At 45.7% G+C, this 17,031-nt stretch overlaps 1 protein-coding gene across 1 annotated transcript in view; it reads left to right on the forward strand.

Moving 5' to 3' along the window:
• Positions 1–1,187: 1,187 nt before the first annotated feature.
• Positions 1,188–17,031, forward strand: part of LOC126094428 (leucine-rich repeat-containing G-protein coupled receptor 6-like) — an 84,370-nt gene continuing 68,526 nt past the window's right edge. Inside the window, exon 1 of the mRNA XM_049908796.1 lies at positions 1,188–1,422. Coding sequence (XP_049764753.1) covers positions 1,418–1,422 — 5 coding nt within the window. The 5' untranslated portion in view covers positions 1,188–1,417. The remainder of the gene's footprint in view (positions 1,423–17,031) is intronic.

Below are 17,031 nucleotides of genomic sequence, written 5' to 3' on the forward strand. Positions count from 1 at the left end.
AGAGCGGAGACTACGCACCGGCGCCTAGAGTTGGGCAACACGATTCTTTTTCCCGATTCGATTCCTACGATTCAATCTCACATTGCGAATCGATTCCTACAATTCGTTCACGATTCATTCTAGTCTGCGATGGCACGATTCTTACGGAATGCAAAAAGTTCTACATCTTACTCACAGATGGCAGGACTTGTCTGAAATTGTCAATGGGGTTAGAATCGAACTGTGCCATGATAAGATATGCCAGAAATAGTTTATCTATGAGTAAACATGCATATGACGTTACAAGTGTGATTCTCGATTTATACGTGTAATGCCTTAATTGATGAAAGGTGACGTCGGCGCGGTGGCTGATGGTAGGGATAGTAAATGGGAAATGCCTTCACGCTCGTTCCCGTCAGCCACCGCCAAGTGTCGGCTTTGTTTTCGCGAGTAATATTGCGGCCCACGAACTTCATTTGTTCGTTCCGAGCTTCATTTGTTCACACGCATCCTCCATTTGACTGCCATCTGGCGGTCCTAATCATTCGGCACGACTCGGCATGATTCGGCAGTTGCCTTCGAAGCATAGCGAACTAAGAATCGATGAATCGTTGGAACTTGCAATCGTCACGATTCGGAAACATGCAAACGTTCTTACGATTCTTTTGAACGACGATTCGTCCGTATCACGATTCGATTCTTACGATTCTTTACTTAGAGTCGTTCAAATGAACGACTCATTCACGAATCGCCACAACTCTACCGGCGCCACGTCGTTTTTTCAGACGAGTCTCGCTCCTGCATCCAGCGTCGAGGTGCACCTACTCGTGTTCACCTTCCTACGTGTCAAGAAACCTGGGTCCATTGACCAATCATTCCCTTCTACCTCCATCATCCTAAACACTTCTCATCTGGTTTATGGTGGTACATTATTTTCAGTAACCCCCTTTCTTCTCTTGTGTTTACATGTTACATTAGTCCTTCCAGCATATTTCATATTTTCCACTATATTTAAAGTTTCGGGTTCTTCTTAGTTTCCATTGCTTTTTGTCTTAGCCCGCAGGATGTGTTTCCCGGCAGACCAGCGAAAGGTCTCCTGCGGCCTCTATCTACACAAATAAAAGTCAACAGCTGTATATAGAGGCCGTTTGTGCGACTTAATCTTATCTCCGACCAAGATATCAGTTCAATAAAGCGTCGGACCTTTCTAACTGCACATTTCTCGCCTGTCTTGAGCTGTCGGTTCTGAGTATGTATGTTTAGGGTCCTTGTTACTGTTTACGGAACGCCTGTAACATTGCAAATGCAGTGCTGTATGTCACCAACACATTATTATGAAGTTTTACATGGAATTAGTGTTCTAATAAACGGTAGTAAGGAATTCGTCGCAAACTGAAGAGTAGAGGAGTTGCTTTCTGGAATCACAACAACGCCCCAAATGAGGTAATTCGTATGAAAACTTATTTTTTCGTTCAAATTACGTGTACAGTACATAGCATTAAGTCAGTATATTTAATTTCGCAAAACTGGTTAACATGTTAATGTTGATTTTTCACGTTTAGTTTTCCAGCACGCGTATTCATATTTTCTGTACATCGTTTTCCGTTCCTTCTTAGTTCTCTAAGTTTCATCCCTTACCCTCCTTGCTCTGTGTGTCTGTAAGTGGAAAAGGGGAGACGGAAGTAAGAAAAGATTAACGGAGTTCTGGAAAGCATTAACTGATGGGGTACGGGCAAGGAGAAAATTATTCAACCTCTCACAGTGATATAGCGAACTTTCAGTTTTGTTTCATTTTTATACGTGGTGCGTAGCACGGGTTAATTCGGCGTGGAATGCCGAATCAGTTTTGCCGCTACGTGACTTAGCCACATGCAATGAAGCACCAGCGCATATACAAATGTCTTTGTTTCATACGTAGAATAGATCATGTATTTATGTTCGATGTGACCTGTGAAATCATCAAATAGGTATTCTCATTTTCTGTTACTCAAGTTTCAGTATAATATTAATTTTGTCTTCTTCTCTGCACTTTCACTATGACTGTCTTGAGAACATATTCTACGTCGCCTCCTCATACTTCCCTTCCTTATTGGATGATATTGTGTGACTTATTTCGTTAATCCATCTTCAGCTGGCCGCTTGAAACGATTTTCACATTATGTCCAACACTGTTGCATTTTATCTGATAGGTACTACGTTGATACAGGATAGTCGAGTCTGCTTTGTTTGATACGGAACTATTCGCCGTGGCATACTTGAGCCTGACAAATTTTCGAAGCCGAACTTTTTCCTTACACTGCGACAAGTATGAATAAAATCGACTAAATTAGTGGCACTTAATGGTCGGTACTCATGCGTACTTCCACAAGCATTTCCATTGTCGTGTAGAATGCTAACGATGTGACCTTTCTTGTCTATTTTTTAATGTTTGGTGTACTGGAGTACGTATAGTATACTGCAATAGTCAAATTTTATTTAGTCGGTTATTTCAGTTTCATTTATGCATTAACGTAGATGTTGAGGTGTGAGATCTGCCCCATGGTTGGGCAGCAAAAAAATCTGCACCGAAACCTTTCAAACAATGACTTTCTTGCCACTTCGTGGCAGATTAAAACTGTGTCGGACCGAGACTCGAACTCGGGACCTCGACCTTTCGCGGGCAAGTGCTCTACCGACTTTTTATTATTGTTATTATTATTCTGGATTTACAATGTGAGTACATTTTTCCAGCACCTATTCTAGATTACAGTAAGTCACTAATTATTGTTCTCCACTCTTCTCTATTTGTCCATAAATCTTCAGGAATGTTGTTCTTCTTCATTGCTGACTGAACTCCCTGTTTCCATGTATCAGGTGGTCGTCCCCTTTTTCTTCTTCCAATTGGTACCCAGTCGATTATGCATTTTGGTAGCCGTTCCTGTTCCATTCGTCTGATGTGTCCATACCATTTAAGTTGTTTGTGCTCGATGAAATCAATAATTGAATTTTTACATTTCATCTTGTCTCTGATTACTTCATTTCTTATTCTTTCTCTTCTTGATATTCTTGCTGAACGTCTCCAGAAATCCATTTCTGTGGCTAATAATTTTGATTTCAGTTGCCATTTTGTTGTCCACACTTCTGAACCATATGTAATAATGCTCCTAACTATTGTTTTAAAAATCCTTATTTTGTTATCAGTTGTTATGTGTTTGTCGCAGAGAATTCCATTCAATAAAGAGATTGTCGTCTTTCCAGAATTTATTCTTGATCTAATTTCTTTGTCCTGTTTCCCATCATTTGTAATTTTCACACCTAAATATTTATATTCCTCAGTAGCTGTTATTGTTCCCATCCCTTCTTCTAATATTAAGTCTCCATTCACTCCACCAATTACCATGTACTTTGTTTTATTCATGTTTTCATTTAGACCTGATTTTTTATATTCTTGAACCTTGCCTTGTAGTTTAGGTATTGGATTACCAAAGGCTAAAGGAAGAAAACCTTGAGCAAAAATTACCTGGTCCTCCAGGTTGGGGGTTAATGCGATGGGCCAACTCCCCATTCATTGGAAAAAACCTCACTGGTTAAAAAGCCTATAAGATTACTTTTTTTTTCCTTCCCTTATTTTATTCGGCGTTGTTCGTTGCATTTGGTCTGGGCGGACGTCGCATGACATCCGTTCAAGTTGATCGTTGATTCCTTTACTCAGTTATTTTTTATTGCAGAGGGCCACCGCCTCTCTGACTTTTTTTTTTGTTCTATATTGTTCGTTGACTTTGCTCGTGGCGGGCGTCCGATGATACTCGTTCAGGTTGTTCGTTGATCTGTTCACTCAGTCTATTACAGAGGGTAGCTAAACCCTCTGACCGAACACGCTGAGCTACCGTGCCGCAAGCAACTAAGCTACCAAAACACGACTCACGACCCGTCCTGACAGCTTCACTTCTGCCAGCACCTCGTCTCCTACCTCCCAAACTTCACAGAGGCTCTTTTGCGAACCTTGCAGAACTAGCACTCCTGGAAGAAAGGATATTGCGGAGATATGGCTTAGCCACAGCCTGGGGATGTTTCCAGAACGAGATTTTCACTGTCCAGTGGATCGTGCGCTGATATGAAACTTTCTCGGAGATTAAAACTGTGTGTTGGAGCAAGACTCGAACTCTGGACCTTTGCCTTTCGCGGGAAAGTGCTCTACCGACTGAGCTACGCAAGCACGACTCACGACCCGGCCTAATGACTTTCTTCTTATGTCCCACTATTTTCATATTGTATTTCTTTAACTACATATTCAGTTGGTGGTTCCAATGAGACCAATGTTCACCCCAAAAATAATTCGATCTTCCACAAACACCACAGCGATGATGTATCTACGCTGATATAAGCCCTTCTTAGTTTCCAACTCCTCGCGAATATGGTCAATAAATGTAAATATCAGATCAATAAAAATGCAGCAATGAAGGGATCGAAAGAAAATTTCTAAGCAAGACTAAAAGTACAGGGTTATTACAAATGATTGAATCGATTTCACAGCTCCACAATAACTTTATTATTTGAGATATTTTTACAATGCTTTGCACACACATACAAAAACTCAAAAAGTTTTTTTACGCATTCACAAATGTTCGATATGTGCCCCTTTAGTGATTCGGCAGACATCAAGCCGATAATAAAGTTCCTCCCACACTCGGCGCAGCATGTCCCCATCAATGAGTTCGAAAGCATCGTTGATGCGAGCTCGCAGTTCTGGCACGTTTCTTGGTAGAGGAGGTTTAAACACTGAATCTTTTACATAACCCCACAGAAAGAAATCGCATGGGGTTAAGTCGGGAGAGCGTGGAGGCCATGACATGAATTGCTGATCATGATCTCCACCACGACCGATCCATCGGTTTTCCAATCTCCTGTTTAAGAAATGCCGAACATCGTGATGGAAGTGCGGTGGAGCACCATCCTGTTGAAAGATGAAGTCGGCGCTGTCGGTCTCCAGTCGTGGCATGAGCCAATTTTCCAGTATGTCCAGATACACGTGTCCTGTAACGTTATTTTTCACAGAAGAAAAAGGCGCCGTAAACTTTAAACCGTGAGATTGCACAAAACACGTTAACTTTTGGTGAATTGCGAATTTGATGCACGAATGCGTGAGGATTCTCTACCGCCCAGATTTGCACAGTGTTTCTGTTCACTTCACCATTAAGAAAAAATGTTGCTTCATCACTGAAAACAAGTTTCGCACTGAACGCATCCTCTTCCATGAGCTGTTGCAACCGCGCCGAAAATTCAAAGCGTTTGAGTTTGTCATCAGGTGTCAGGGCTTGTAGCAATTGTAAACGGTAAGGCTTCTGCTTTAGCCTTTTCCGTAAGATTTTCCAAACCGTCGGCTGTGGTACGTTTAGCTCCCTGCTTGCTTTATTCGTCGACTTCCGCGGGCTACGCGTGAAACTTGCCCGCACGCTTTCAACCGTTTCTTCGCTCACTGCAGGCCGACCCGTTGATTTCCCCTTACAGAGGCATCCAGAAGCTTTAAACTGCGCATACCATCGCCGAATGGAGTTATCAGTTAGTGGTTCTTTGTTGAACTTTGTCCTGAAGTGTCGTTGCACTGTTATGACTGACTGATGTGAGTGCATTTCAAGCACGACATACGCTTTCTCGGCTGCTGTCGCCATTTTGTCTCACTGCGCTCTCGAGCGCTCTGGCGGCAGAAACCTGAAGTGCGGCTTCAGCCGAACAAAACTTTGAGTTTTTCTATGTATCTGTAGTGTGTCCTGACCACATGTCAATGAATGGAGCTACAGTGAATTTATGAAATCGCTTCAATCATTTGTAATAGCCCTGTACAAAGGGACATAGATGCCTTGCTTAGGTTCGATGGCGATGTACAGCCCTTCTAGCAGAAAGTAAAGAAGACTCAGACCTGTTGGAAGTAAGAAAGGCAGGCTTACTTGGCGTCGAACGTCGGAAGATAGAAATGGGGATAAGACGTAGGTGATGTTTAATTACAGGAAAGACCGAAGCTACATATTTAACATAAAGATTGGAGACGATACGGAAGCAGAAAAAGTAAGTAAACTCTCCTTACGAAGTAAAATTACGCGCGCTATGGCCGAAATAAGTATGACATCAGTAGATTGCTACGGGCGAAGATTGATTTCTGCAGTAAATGAATCACAAAGGTGCCAAGTATTGTAATGCGGTTGGGGAATAAAATTTATGCCTGTGGCAATGTTTTGAAATGTAGCTTTTACCGTGAGAAATCAAGAAAAGAAATAACTCTCAGAGTAAGTCAGCTGGAAGAAGGCGTTAAAAATGAAGTGGACCACAAGCTAACAACGGCGAGGTGCTAAAAATTGTAGCTGAATGAGGAATCATTTTCCTGGCGCTTACCAGAAGGAACAGGTTAGTGGGAGACCTGTTACTGTAGATATTATACATTATCTCGGCGGAGGGACTGATCGTTGGTGTATGCATAGAGAATAAGGAAGAAAGCTTAGGGTTCAAAAAGCCGCTGACGACTAGATCAGAAGAGACCGTAACAGACACTCGTGTTGGACACGGGTGAGGAAGGAAATCTCGTATACGACAGTGTTTCGGATTACCAGCCAAGCCGCAGTATCTTTAAGGCGTGTGAGCTAATGCGGTCACCTAGTGATAAGTCTCCACAGACTAGACGGCGCAAGCGAGAGTGCTGAGTCCTCACCCAGTGGTGAAAAAATATGCGTGGGTGGTCACGCACTGCAGCTTACCCGTTATCTCTTGAAGCTTTCGTACACATCCATTCGATGCAGTGTTTCACTATTGCCCATTGTCCGGTCCCTGCTGTTCGGTATTCACTCTGGACCACTTACCACGACAGTGCTGTGTTTTGGCCGTTCACTACGTAAACTTTTGTCGTTATCGACCACTCAGGGAGCTTGCATTTTTCTCCGCCGGTCACCGTATCGCTGCGTTCCAGGTGATACACATCGCTTGCTGCCCACGCCGAGCAGTCTTGGGGAGAGGTGGCGAGGCCGTCATTGCCGCCACAAATCGGTCGTGTCCTTTTCAAATGTATGATCTCTGCTTCTTTCGCGAATTAGAGAAATCGCTAACACCTAAAAGTCAATGGTCAGATGGGTGCCTGAACCACCTTCCTCTCGAATGAAACACAGTGGGCTCGCACTATTTGTTTATTTATTACTTATTTAGCTTGACCAAATTAGGCAAATGTTGCAACGGTTCCTTTCATCTACATCTACATCGGCAAAAGACTAGTTCGGCAGCCCGCATCTCGTGGTCGTGCGGTGGCGCTCTCGCTTCCCACGCCCGGGTTCCCGGGTTCGATTCCCGGCGGGGTCAGGGATTTTCTCTGCCTCGTGATGGCTGGGTGTTGTGTGCTGTCCTTAGGTTAGTTAGGTTTAAGTAGTTCTAAGTTCTAGGGGACTTATGACCACAGCAGTTGAGTCCCATAGTGCTCAGAGCCATTTTTTTGAACTAGTTCGGCAGTCAGCTTCAAATGCCGATTCTGTAAATTTTCTCAGTAGTGATTCTCGAAAAGAACGTCGTCTTTCCTCCAGGGATTCCCATTTGAGTTCCTGAAGTATCCCCTTAACATGTACATGTTGTTCAGACCTGGCGGTAACAAATCTAGCAGCGCACCTCTGAATTGCTCCGATGTCTTCCTTCAATCGGATTTGGTACTCAACAGCACCCTATATGTGGTCTCCTTTATAGGTGAAACACTCTTTCCTAAAATTCTCCCAATGAGTCAAAGTCGACAATTCGCCTTCCCTACCACAGTTCTCACATGTTCGTTCCACCCCGTATGGCTTTGCAAAGTTATGCTCAAATATTTAAGCGACCAGACTGTGTCAAGCAGGACACTAGTAACCGAACACTACACCTGCGGTCTTCCTACCTACCAGCATTAACTTTGATATGTCTGTGTAAGCAGAAGAAACTAACGATCAAAGTCCAAAAACAATTTATTGGACTGTTCGATTAACCAAAACAAATTCTCCAAGTATAACACCAACACAAAACAGTGATCCGTCTTCGAATCACAACTGCATACAAGAATACTACAGAAAACAACTGAAATAATTCCCTACCAGTCTCCGCCAGAGACTTCTCCGATATACCGAGCCTAATCCAGAGATCAGCGAGAAGATCCAAGCCGGGCTGCCGGGGTGGCAGCTATCCACGTCTGCTGGCGGTCGATGAACTGCCGATGTGCGTCCGAGGGCCGGCCTTTATAGCGCTTCGGTGGATGCGTACCTCAGAACTATTTTCCATCACGTGGTTTGACGTGTGAAAATAGTTCTGGGATATGCAGCGACCTCTTCCTTATGTTTATGTGGGCCGGTAGTGGCCCCTGGTGGCCGCTGGTGCCTTTGCTGTGTTGTTGTTGTTGTTGTTGTTGTTGTTGTGGCCGTTCATCAATATTGCCTGTCGGTTGTGTAGTGCTTTGGTGTGCCTGCGAAGCGGGCAACCCGCGGCTGCAGGCTGTCAGTTTGGTTGCTGATACTCTAGGCGCTGTGATGTCTGGTGGAGAAGGCCACAGCAAACTTATATTTTTCCATGTTTAGGGCTAGCTGCCATTCATCACACAAACTGGAAATTTTGTCTAAGTCTTATCTTCCTACAGACACTTAGCTTCGACACCTTACTGTACACGACGGCATCATCAGCAAACAACCGCAGACTGCTGTCCACCCCGTCCGCCAAATCATTTACATATACAGAATAACATCGGTCCTATCGCACTTTCCTGGGGTACTCCTGACGATACCCTTGGGTCTGATGAACACTCGCCACCGAGGACAACATACTGTCTTTTGTTATTTAAGGAGTCTTCAGGTGACTCACATATCTGTGAACTTATTCCGTATGCTAGTGCCTTCGTTAAGAGCCTGCAATGGGATGCCGTGTCAAACGCTTTCCGGAAATCTAGAAGTATAGAATCTGAATGTTTCCCTTCATCCGTAGTTCTCAGTATATCATGTGGGAAAAGGGCAAGCTGAGTTTCACAGGAGCGCTGCGCTCTAAAACCATGCTGATTCGTGGACATAAGCTTCTCAGTCTTAAGAAAGTTTATTACATTTGAACTGAGAATATGTTCAAGAAATCTGCAGCAAACAGAAGTCAGGTGTATTGGTCTATAACTTTGCGGATCATTTCTTTTACCTTTCTTATGTGCTCGTGTCATCTGCGATTTTTCCAGTCTCTTGGGACGTTTCACTGGGCGAGAGATTCATGATAAATGCAAGCTAGGTAATGGTCCAATGCCGTAAAATGGAACTTGCTTTCTTCAGTCTGGAACCGCGCGACCGCTACCGTCGCAGGTTCAAATCCTGCCTCGGGCATGGATGTGTGTGATGTCCTTAGGTTAGTTAGGTTTAAGTAGTTCTAAGTTCTAGGGGACTGATGACCTCAGATGTTAAGTCCCATAGTACTCAGAGCCATTTGAACAATTTTTGAACTTGGATTCCATCCGCACCTTTCCAATACTTCAGTTGTTTTTCTACACTAGGTATGCTTGTTCCTATGTCGTTTATATGGGAGCCTGTCCGATGGTCAAATGACGGTATGTTTGTACGGTTCTCCTGTGTGAACGATTTCTTGGATGTGAAATTTGAAACTTCAGCTTTCGCTTTGTTGTCTTCAACTGCCACACCAGACTGGTCAACAACGGATTAAATGGAAGCCTAAGACCCGCTTATCGGTTTCTGAGAATGACACGCACGGTTTCCTCGACTACCCTGGCCCTTTCTGTTCCTGTGCCTCCTGACTTACGACCCCATTGTCGGCGGGAGGCGGGATGCTAACTCCAGACGTCGCTTCCTTTTCGAATGAGAATTAAGTATCTCACCACTGCACAAACTCGGTCATAGGAGGCTGGGTGCAGCATCTGCGCAATGGCGCGGATATTGGCAGGTGTACAGGACGACCACAAACCAACTGGGAGAGAATCACGTTAAAAAGTGGTGTGATAGTGTCGGCGAAGCACTATAACCTATCTTCAGAACATTATCAGTTTTTATTGCCTCCCGTTTGTGTGAGTCAAGTCTTATATTTGGTGTTGGTATTCCTCTTAATACTTCTGCCAGGAGCCATCAAATGTTTTGAAAAGTCCCATCGTGAGTGGTTTCCAAAAGCCAACATGGCAGAGTGCGTGATAGCAACACAGCGTGAGAATTCTATGGAGTTTATAAATTACGTTCGATGTTTTTGCTACAGAAAGCGGTTAAAGAGTTCCCAGTACAAAATATGAAACAATGTTTATTTGTAATGAGAAGGTCTATAACAGAAGGCGGAGAACAATTATAAGAAAAATATTGAGGCGACTGTACATATCAGGCGGGAAGGCGGGTTCTGCACTAGTGGGAGGCTTAGTTCTCTTATGTAAACAAACGTGCAACTTGCCACTTGCGCTAGTCTAATCAGTGGGCCTTACGTAAACGAACTGTTCACTTGGCAGCATGTTTTGTTTATAATTAATGGACAATAACTGTCATGATAATTACCATAATTTAAGTGCAAGATGGCGGCATCTTTACTCAGATATTCAACGCTTTCAGCTTAAAGTGATGACTGTCATATTTTAATGATGGAAATTTATGACCCAAAAAAATGACGTCCCCACTGTGCTGCTATTGGCCACGCCCCCCACCCCCCACCCCGCACTTAGACTATCCTTCTTAAACTGTAAGTCACTTGAGAAGCAGCAGCAGTAAACCCTGGTGGCACTGCAAATTTCCAGCATAGCATTGCAACCAGCATTATTGGCCTACTTTTCGTGAATGTTCGGCACTCAACGTTATTTTCTGCAAATAACTGCGCTGTTTACGGATTGGTGGCTAATTTTTACTGATTTTTTAAGAAGACGCTCATGTAATTCCTATTTTGTGATGTCCCCCTCCTCCCCCACTTCCTCCCCTCCCCCACATACCCCCACACACCCCCACACACGCTTTTTAAGAAGATATTTATGTAAGTATCGGCTTCGTGACTAATTTTACCGATTTTTCAGACAACGATTGTAAATACGAATTTTGCTGCTAATTTTATCGATTTTCTTGCAATGGGTAAGGATTTTTTGGATAATAACTGTCGTAACAGAGATGAAAAAATTACGGCAAAGAATGCAGATAATATTAAAGCTCCATCAAATCTTCTGAAAACAGCACCAGAATGTCAGGTGACTGTGAAAGCGTCTTTCTTTGTTGCAAAAAGAGCATTTTTGAAGAAAACAACGATGTAAGAGGTACTATTACATCATGATGTATTTTTTATACATTGTTAACGCATACATTGATTTGTACTACATCAAAGTCACTTAAATCTGCTCTTAATATGATAGCTATGTTTACCCTCTGGTCTTAGCGCCTCCTGACCTGTGTTGATGAATCGTGATTTTGTAGAGTCGAAATGCAGAACTGAGTGACAATATCACCGTTCTGTCAACGTATCCATACTTCCATGGGTGAAAAAGATGTCATCATTTCGTCCCCCAGAAGAGTACTATTGTTAACATCTGCGCTTCACAGCTCCATGTGATCCGGAAACAAGTGCTTCGCGAGATGTACCCCCCACGAAGCTAGTAACGACTACATTCTATATAGGGATGTATTGCAGGGAGAGAAACAAAATCTAAGTGCTGCCTACGGCCATGTGTCACAGCAGTTGTAATCAGAAATCGCGGGAAGAAGGTGCTAGGCTTCTTAAAGTATGCACTATACGTTGGACAGAGGGATGATGTCGTACTTGTGCCATTTTGTGCAGTCAGGAGCAGGAGGTATATTAGGAGGAATTGATATGGGTGTGAATTATGAATTTACTTTCAAAACTTTTCTTACGAATTTACTTTATTTACTAGGGATTCATCAAGAACATTAACACATTTAATCACACTATGTGAGCGTGGAAGTAGTTGTCAGAGAGTAACTGATGAAATAAAAATGAAATTACTTTTAACAAATGGGTTCAAATGGCTGTGAGCACTATGGGACTTAACTTCTGAGATCATCAGTCCCCTAGAACTTAGAACTACTTAAACCTAACTAACCTAAAGACATCACACACATCCATGCCCGAGGCAGGATTCGGACCTGCGACCGTAGCGGTCGCACGGTTCCAGACTGTAGCGCCTAGAACCGCTCGGGCACTCCGGCCGGCTAACAAATGGGAATTTTATTCCTAAAAGCTTTTTTTTTAAGAAACAGATTTAAAATTATAAGCAGAAAGCACCCTCAAAATATCAAGTTACAAGATATTCAGAGGCAGAAAGAAACAAATTTTTGAGTGCATGAGCTTTTGGGCTGAGAACCTTGCCGCTCCCTTTTGACACGGCCGTAGTCACGACCGCTCACAACAACCTCTAAAAGATTACTCAGGTGCAAATCTTCAACACATCAGATTACCTTAAAGTAAAACAATTCACACAAGCACACCAACTATGTTGTACCCTGTAGGAGGAATGGAAATGGTACAAACACTAAAATTACACTCCTGGAAATTGAAATAAGAACACCGTGAATTCATTGTCCCAGGAAGGGGAAACTTTATTGACACATTCCTGGGGTCAGATACATCACATGATCACACTGACAGAACCACAGGCACATAGACACAGGCAACAGAGCATGCACAATGTCGGCACTAGTACAGTGTATATCCACCTTTCGCAGCAATGCAGGCTGCTATTCTCCCATGGAGACGATCGTAGAGATGCTGGATGTAGTCCTGTGGAACGGCTTGCCATGCCATTTACACCTGGCGCCTCAGTTGGACCAGCGTTCGTGCTGGACGTGCAGACCGCGTGAGACGACGCTTCATCCAGTCCCAAACATGCTCAATGGGGGACAGATCCGGAGATCTTGCTGGCCAGGGTAGTTGACTTACACCTTCTAGAGCACGTTGGGTGGTACGGGATACATGCGGACGTGCATTGTCCTGTTGGAACAGCAAGTTCCCTTGCCGGTCTAGGAATGGTAGAACGATGGGTTCGATGACGGTTTGGATGTACCGTGCACTATTCAGTGTCCCCTCGACGATCACCAGTGGTGTACGGCCAGTGTAGGAGATCGGTCCCCACACCATGATGCCGGGTGTTGGCCCTGTGTGCCTCGGTCGTATGCAGTCCTGATTGTGGCGCTCACCTGCACGGCGCCAAACACGCATACGACCATCATTGGCACCAAGGCAGAAGCGACTCTCATCGCTGAAGACGACACGTCTCCATTCGTCCCTCCATTCACGCCTGTCGCGACACCACTGGAGGCGGGTTCCACGATGTTGGGGCGTGAGCGGAAGACGGCCTAACGGTGTGCGGGACCGTAGCCCAGCTTCATGGAGACGGTTGCGAATGGTCCTCGCCGATACCTCAGGAGCAACAGTGTCCCTAATTTGCTGGGAAGTGGCGGTGCGGTCCCCTACGGCACTGCGTAGGATCCTACGGTCTTGGCGTGCATCCGTGCGTCGCTGCGGTCCGGTCCCAGGTCGACGGGCACGTGCATCTTCCGCCGACCACTGGCGACAACATCGATGTACTGTGGAGACCTCACGCCGCACGTGTTGAGCAATTCGGCGGTACGTCCACCCGGCCTCCCGCATGCCCACTATACGCCCTCGCTCAAAGTCCGTCAACTGCACATACGGTTCACGTCCACGCTGTCGCGACATGCTAGCAGTGTTAAAGAGTGCGATGGAGCTCCGTATGCCACGGCAAACTGGCTGACACTGACGGCGGCGGTGCACAAATGCTGCGCAGCTAGCGCCATTCGACGGCCAACACCGCGGTTCCTGGTGTGTCCGCTGTGCCGTGCGTGTGATCATTGCTTGTACAGCCCTCTCGCAGTGTCCGGAGCAAGTATGGTGGGTCTGACACACCGGTGTCAATGTGTTCTTTTTTCCATTTCCAGGAGTGTAGAAGATTAACTTTCCACCGAAGGTGCAACTTGATTTTAACTTCTAAGAAAATGCTTACGGTGGCCAGCCTCTGGTGGCCGAGCGGTTCTAGGCGCTTCAGTCTGGAACCGCGCGACCGCTACGGTCGCAGGTTCGAATCCTGCCTCGGGCATGGATGTGTGTGATGTCCTTAGGTTAGTTAGGTATAAGTAGTTCTAGGGGACTGATGACCTGAGATGTTAAGTCCCATAGCGCTCAGAGCCATTTTTGCTTACGGTGGAAGGGGAGCAACTTTATACAATAAAATGACCATTTACATAAAAGCCTATGAAATGCAATCTTACATAAAATTATACGAGGTTGGTTGGTCAAACATGCTCTACAGTACAAATATACCGCCTCTCAAGATGATAGGCAAGATAAAAACATATTTTAGTCAGTAGGCCGTTACACTTCAAGCAATAAATTCGTTAACACACCGAATCCGACAAACATGACAGAGGCAGTTATTAACGTACGGAAGATTGATAGGGAGATTACCGAACAACCTGAACCGCAGGTTGCTCTAACCCGCCCCTACTCCACAAGGGAGAAACGGACCACCCAATTCATAAATAACCACCTTCCCGCGAGTGGGCAAACGGAGACGAATGGTGGGACGACCCCGAAACAAAGCGGCTGGTGACCTCACCAAGAAAACAAGTAGAATGTAACAAGTAAATGAAACAACATATCACCAATCATTTAACTTCTAATAAACTGCGATTTCTGGCGAAGACCTGGCGCAGCACCCCCAAAGCGCTCTCCCGAACCGTCCGCTGCCAGCCGCTTCAACGGACACAGGAAGGCGCGCCGATCTCCCGTCTCACGGCGTCGCAGCTCGCACCGGCCAGACCGATATCGTGGGTTGACTCCTGTTGCTCTCGTGTGGGCCGCGAAGCCACTACCCCTCGCTATACGGCGCGGTCCACTGGACTCACGTGGCGACCTCACATGCGCCGACGCTCAAGGCGGACAAGTCATCTCGTGTCTCAGTGCGCGACCGACCAACCGATCGATCCAACCGCCAATGACCATCAACTGACAAAATTCGAGCAGACCGGCGGCCTAACGCGCAGACTCAGATGCAGGAACTAAGCCCCCGACGGGACGACCACTCGCTGAGTTCTCTCACTGCGCCACAAATTCGGACGAGAGACAGGCTAGCAGGTTGGGGACGAGAGACTGAGCCCAGACTGACTCCAGGCTCACCCAGACTGACCGACTGGCGAGTTTTTTTTTCCTTTATTGTAATTTTAATCACCTCATACAGGCGGGCTGGCAGCAGCACATTACGCTGCTCTTCAGCCTTAAGTGGAACAATAACATGACAGAGGTGAGACAGACAATACAAAAAAACGGCGGGCAAAAAAATGGAGATACAAAAAAACAATAAACATGAAGCCGTTCACGGTGGACGATAAAATCACTAACACTTGTGGACACGGCGCACAAAACACGGAGAACGGCGATGGCACATGTGAACAGTGGAGTCGTAACTGCACGAAACACAAAACGAAGCACACACACGAGATACTGATGGTGATGATCTCCGGCGCGCGAATGTTCACTATGCGTGTGTGAGTCCGGGGACCTGCCACGAGAGGAGGAGGAGGAAGCGGAGTGGGAGAACGAGAGGGGAGAGCAGAGATGCCACGGGCAGGGGAGAAAGGGGGGAGGGAGGAAGGGGGAGGGGAAGCCCGGGGGAAGAGGGGTGGAGCGAGGGGACGGGGGAAAAGGAAAGAGAAGGGAGGGGATGAGAAGGGAGGGAGGGTGCCTAAAGGAAAGGACACCGGAAGTGGGGGGTGGGGCAGGGTCAAAGTTGATAGGAGGGGTAGATGGAGGGGAGGAGGGCATCATCAGGGAGGGGGAGCTGGCGGAAGCCACCTTGGGAGAGGGTAAGGAGGGTGGAGAGATGGAGACCGGGTGGGACGTGGGAAGACAGGCGCGGCAGCGGACGGGGGTGGGAGAGGATCGGGGAGACGAGCGGGTGAGGAGGATCGAGTTTACGGGAGGGCGACTGGCGAGCTCATAGCGCCCCTTAAATGCACGTGAACAGGCAACCTTTCCCCTTTCCCTCCAGAGGGAGAAACCAAAGCTGCGATTGCCACAGCGGCGCCACCGCCAGAAACGGAGGGTGACTGCTTCACACAACGCGCTGCGGCGCGCTCTTCAAAACAGTAATTTTTACCACGGCTCAGGGTGCAGCGGCAATATAAGAAACCCATCTAAAGCAGAACTGGTTGACTTTGAAATTGACCATCAACCTGTACTATTTCTGTGGCCTTCTATAGATGACTACCAGCTTACGTATTCGGATGAAACGTGAGATTTTTTGCCAGAATGGATATGTGTGACTACCCAACATTTGGCACAAACGTTTGCATTTTCCTCCTCTGAAGAGAAGCTGGTTTTTAATTATGGAAATGGACTGTTAGAGTTCGATACTGTCTAAACGCTAGCGATATACAAGTACATTTCAAAAAACAGTACGGGATGTATATGGTGCAGAAGACTGCAATGGAAACTTGGTAATGACGTGAGGGAGTACTCTACACAGCATCACTGTACTTAAATAGCCCTGACGGACGTTTGGAACCTGTCTTACAGTCATCTGGTTCCGTTGCACCGGTGGATTACAGAATATTTTTTTATTCTTAAGCAAATTGCATTCGAAATCAGAAGAGAGTCTATATGCACGTAAATGCGACCGAAAGCTGTAGTTTTACCGGAACATTTGTTAACGGTGAGAGGGAGTACATTTCACGTAAATAGCACTGACTGACATTTGTCAATTATGGGACAGTATTTCGCAAATAATTGTTTTCTGTATGCTTTGAACTTTATATTAACTGCATCCAAAAGTTGCTGCTGGAATAGGTATACTATCTCGCATTAAACTTTCGTTAGTCTTAGAACGATTGACGACCGAAGTCACGGACAGCTGTTCTCCATCCTCAGGCTCCCACTGTCTCAAGAAAAACAATACGACACATCCACTGCAGGACACAGCGCTTCGACCGTGTGTGTTCGTGACGCTTCGATGCTGTAGAAATGCGCTCTGCGACCTCTCTCGAGCTCTTAATATTAACGTAGCAACAAAAATGGTTCAAATGGCTCTGAGCACTACGGGACTTAACTGCTGAG

This window comes from Schistocerca cancellata, chromosome 8 (assembly GCF_023864275.1).
Source record: "Schistocerca cancellata isolate TAMUIC-IGC-003103 chromosome 8, iqSchCanc2.1, whole genome shotgun sequence".
In the NCBI taxonomy this organism is placed as follows: domain Eukaryota; kingdom Metazoa; phylum Arthropoda; class Insecta; order Orthoptera; family Acrididae; genus Schistocerca; species Schistocerca cancellata.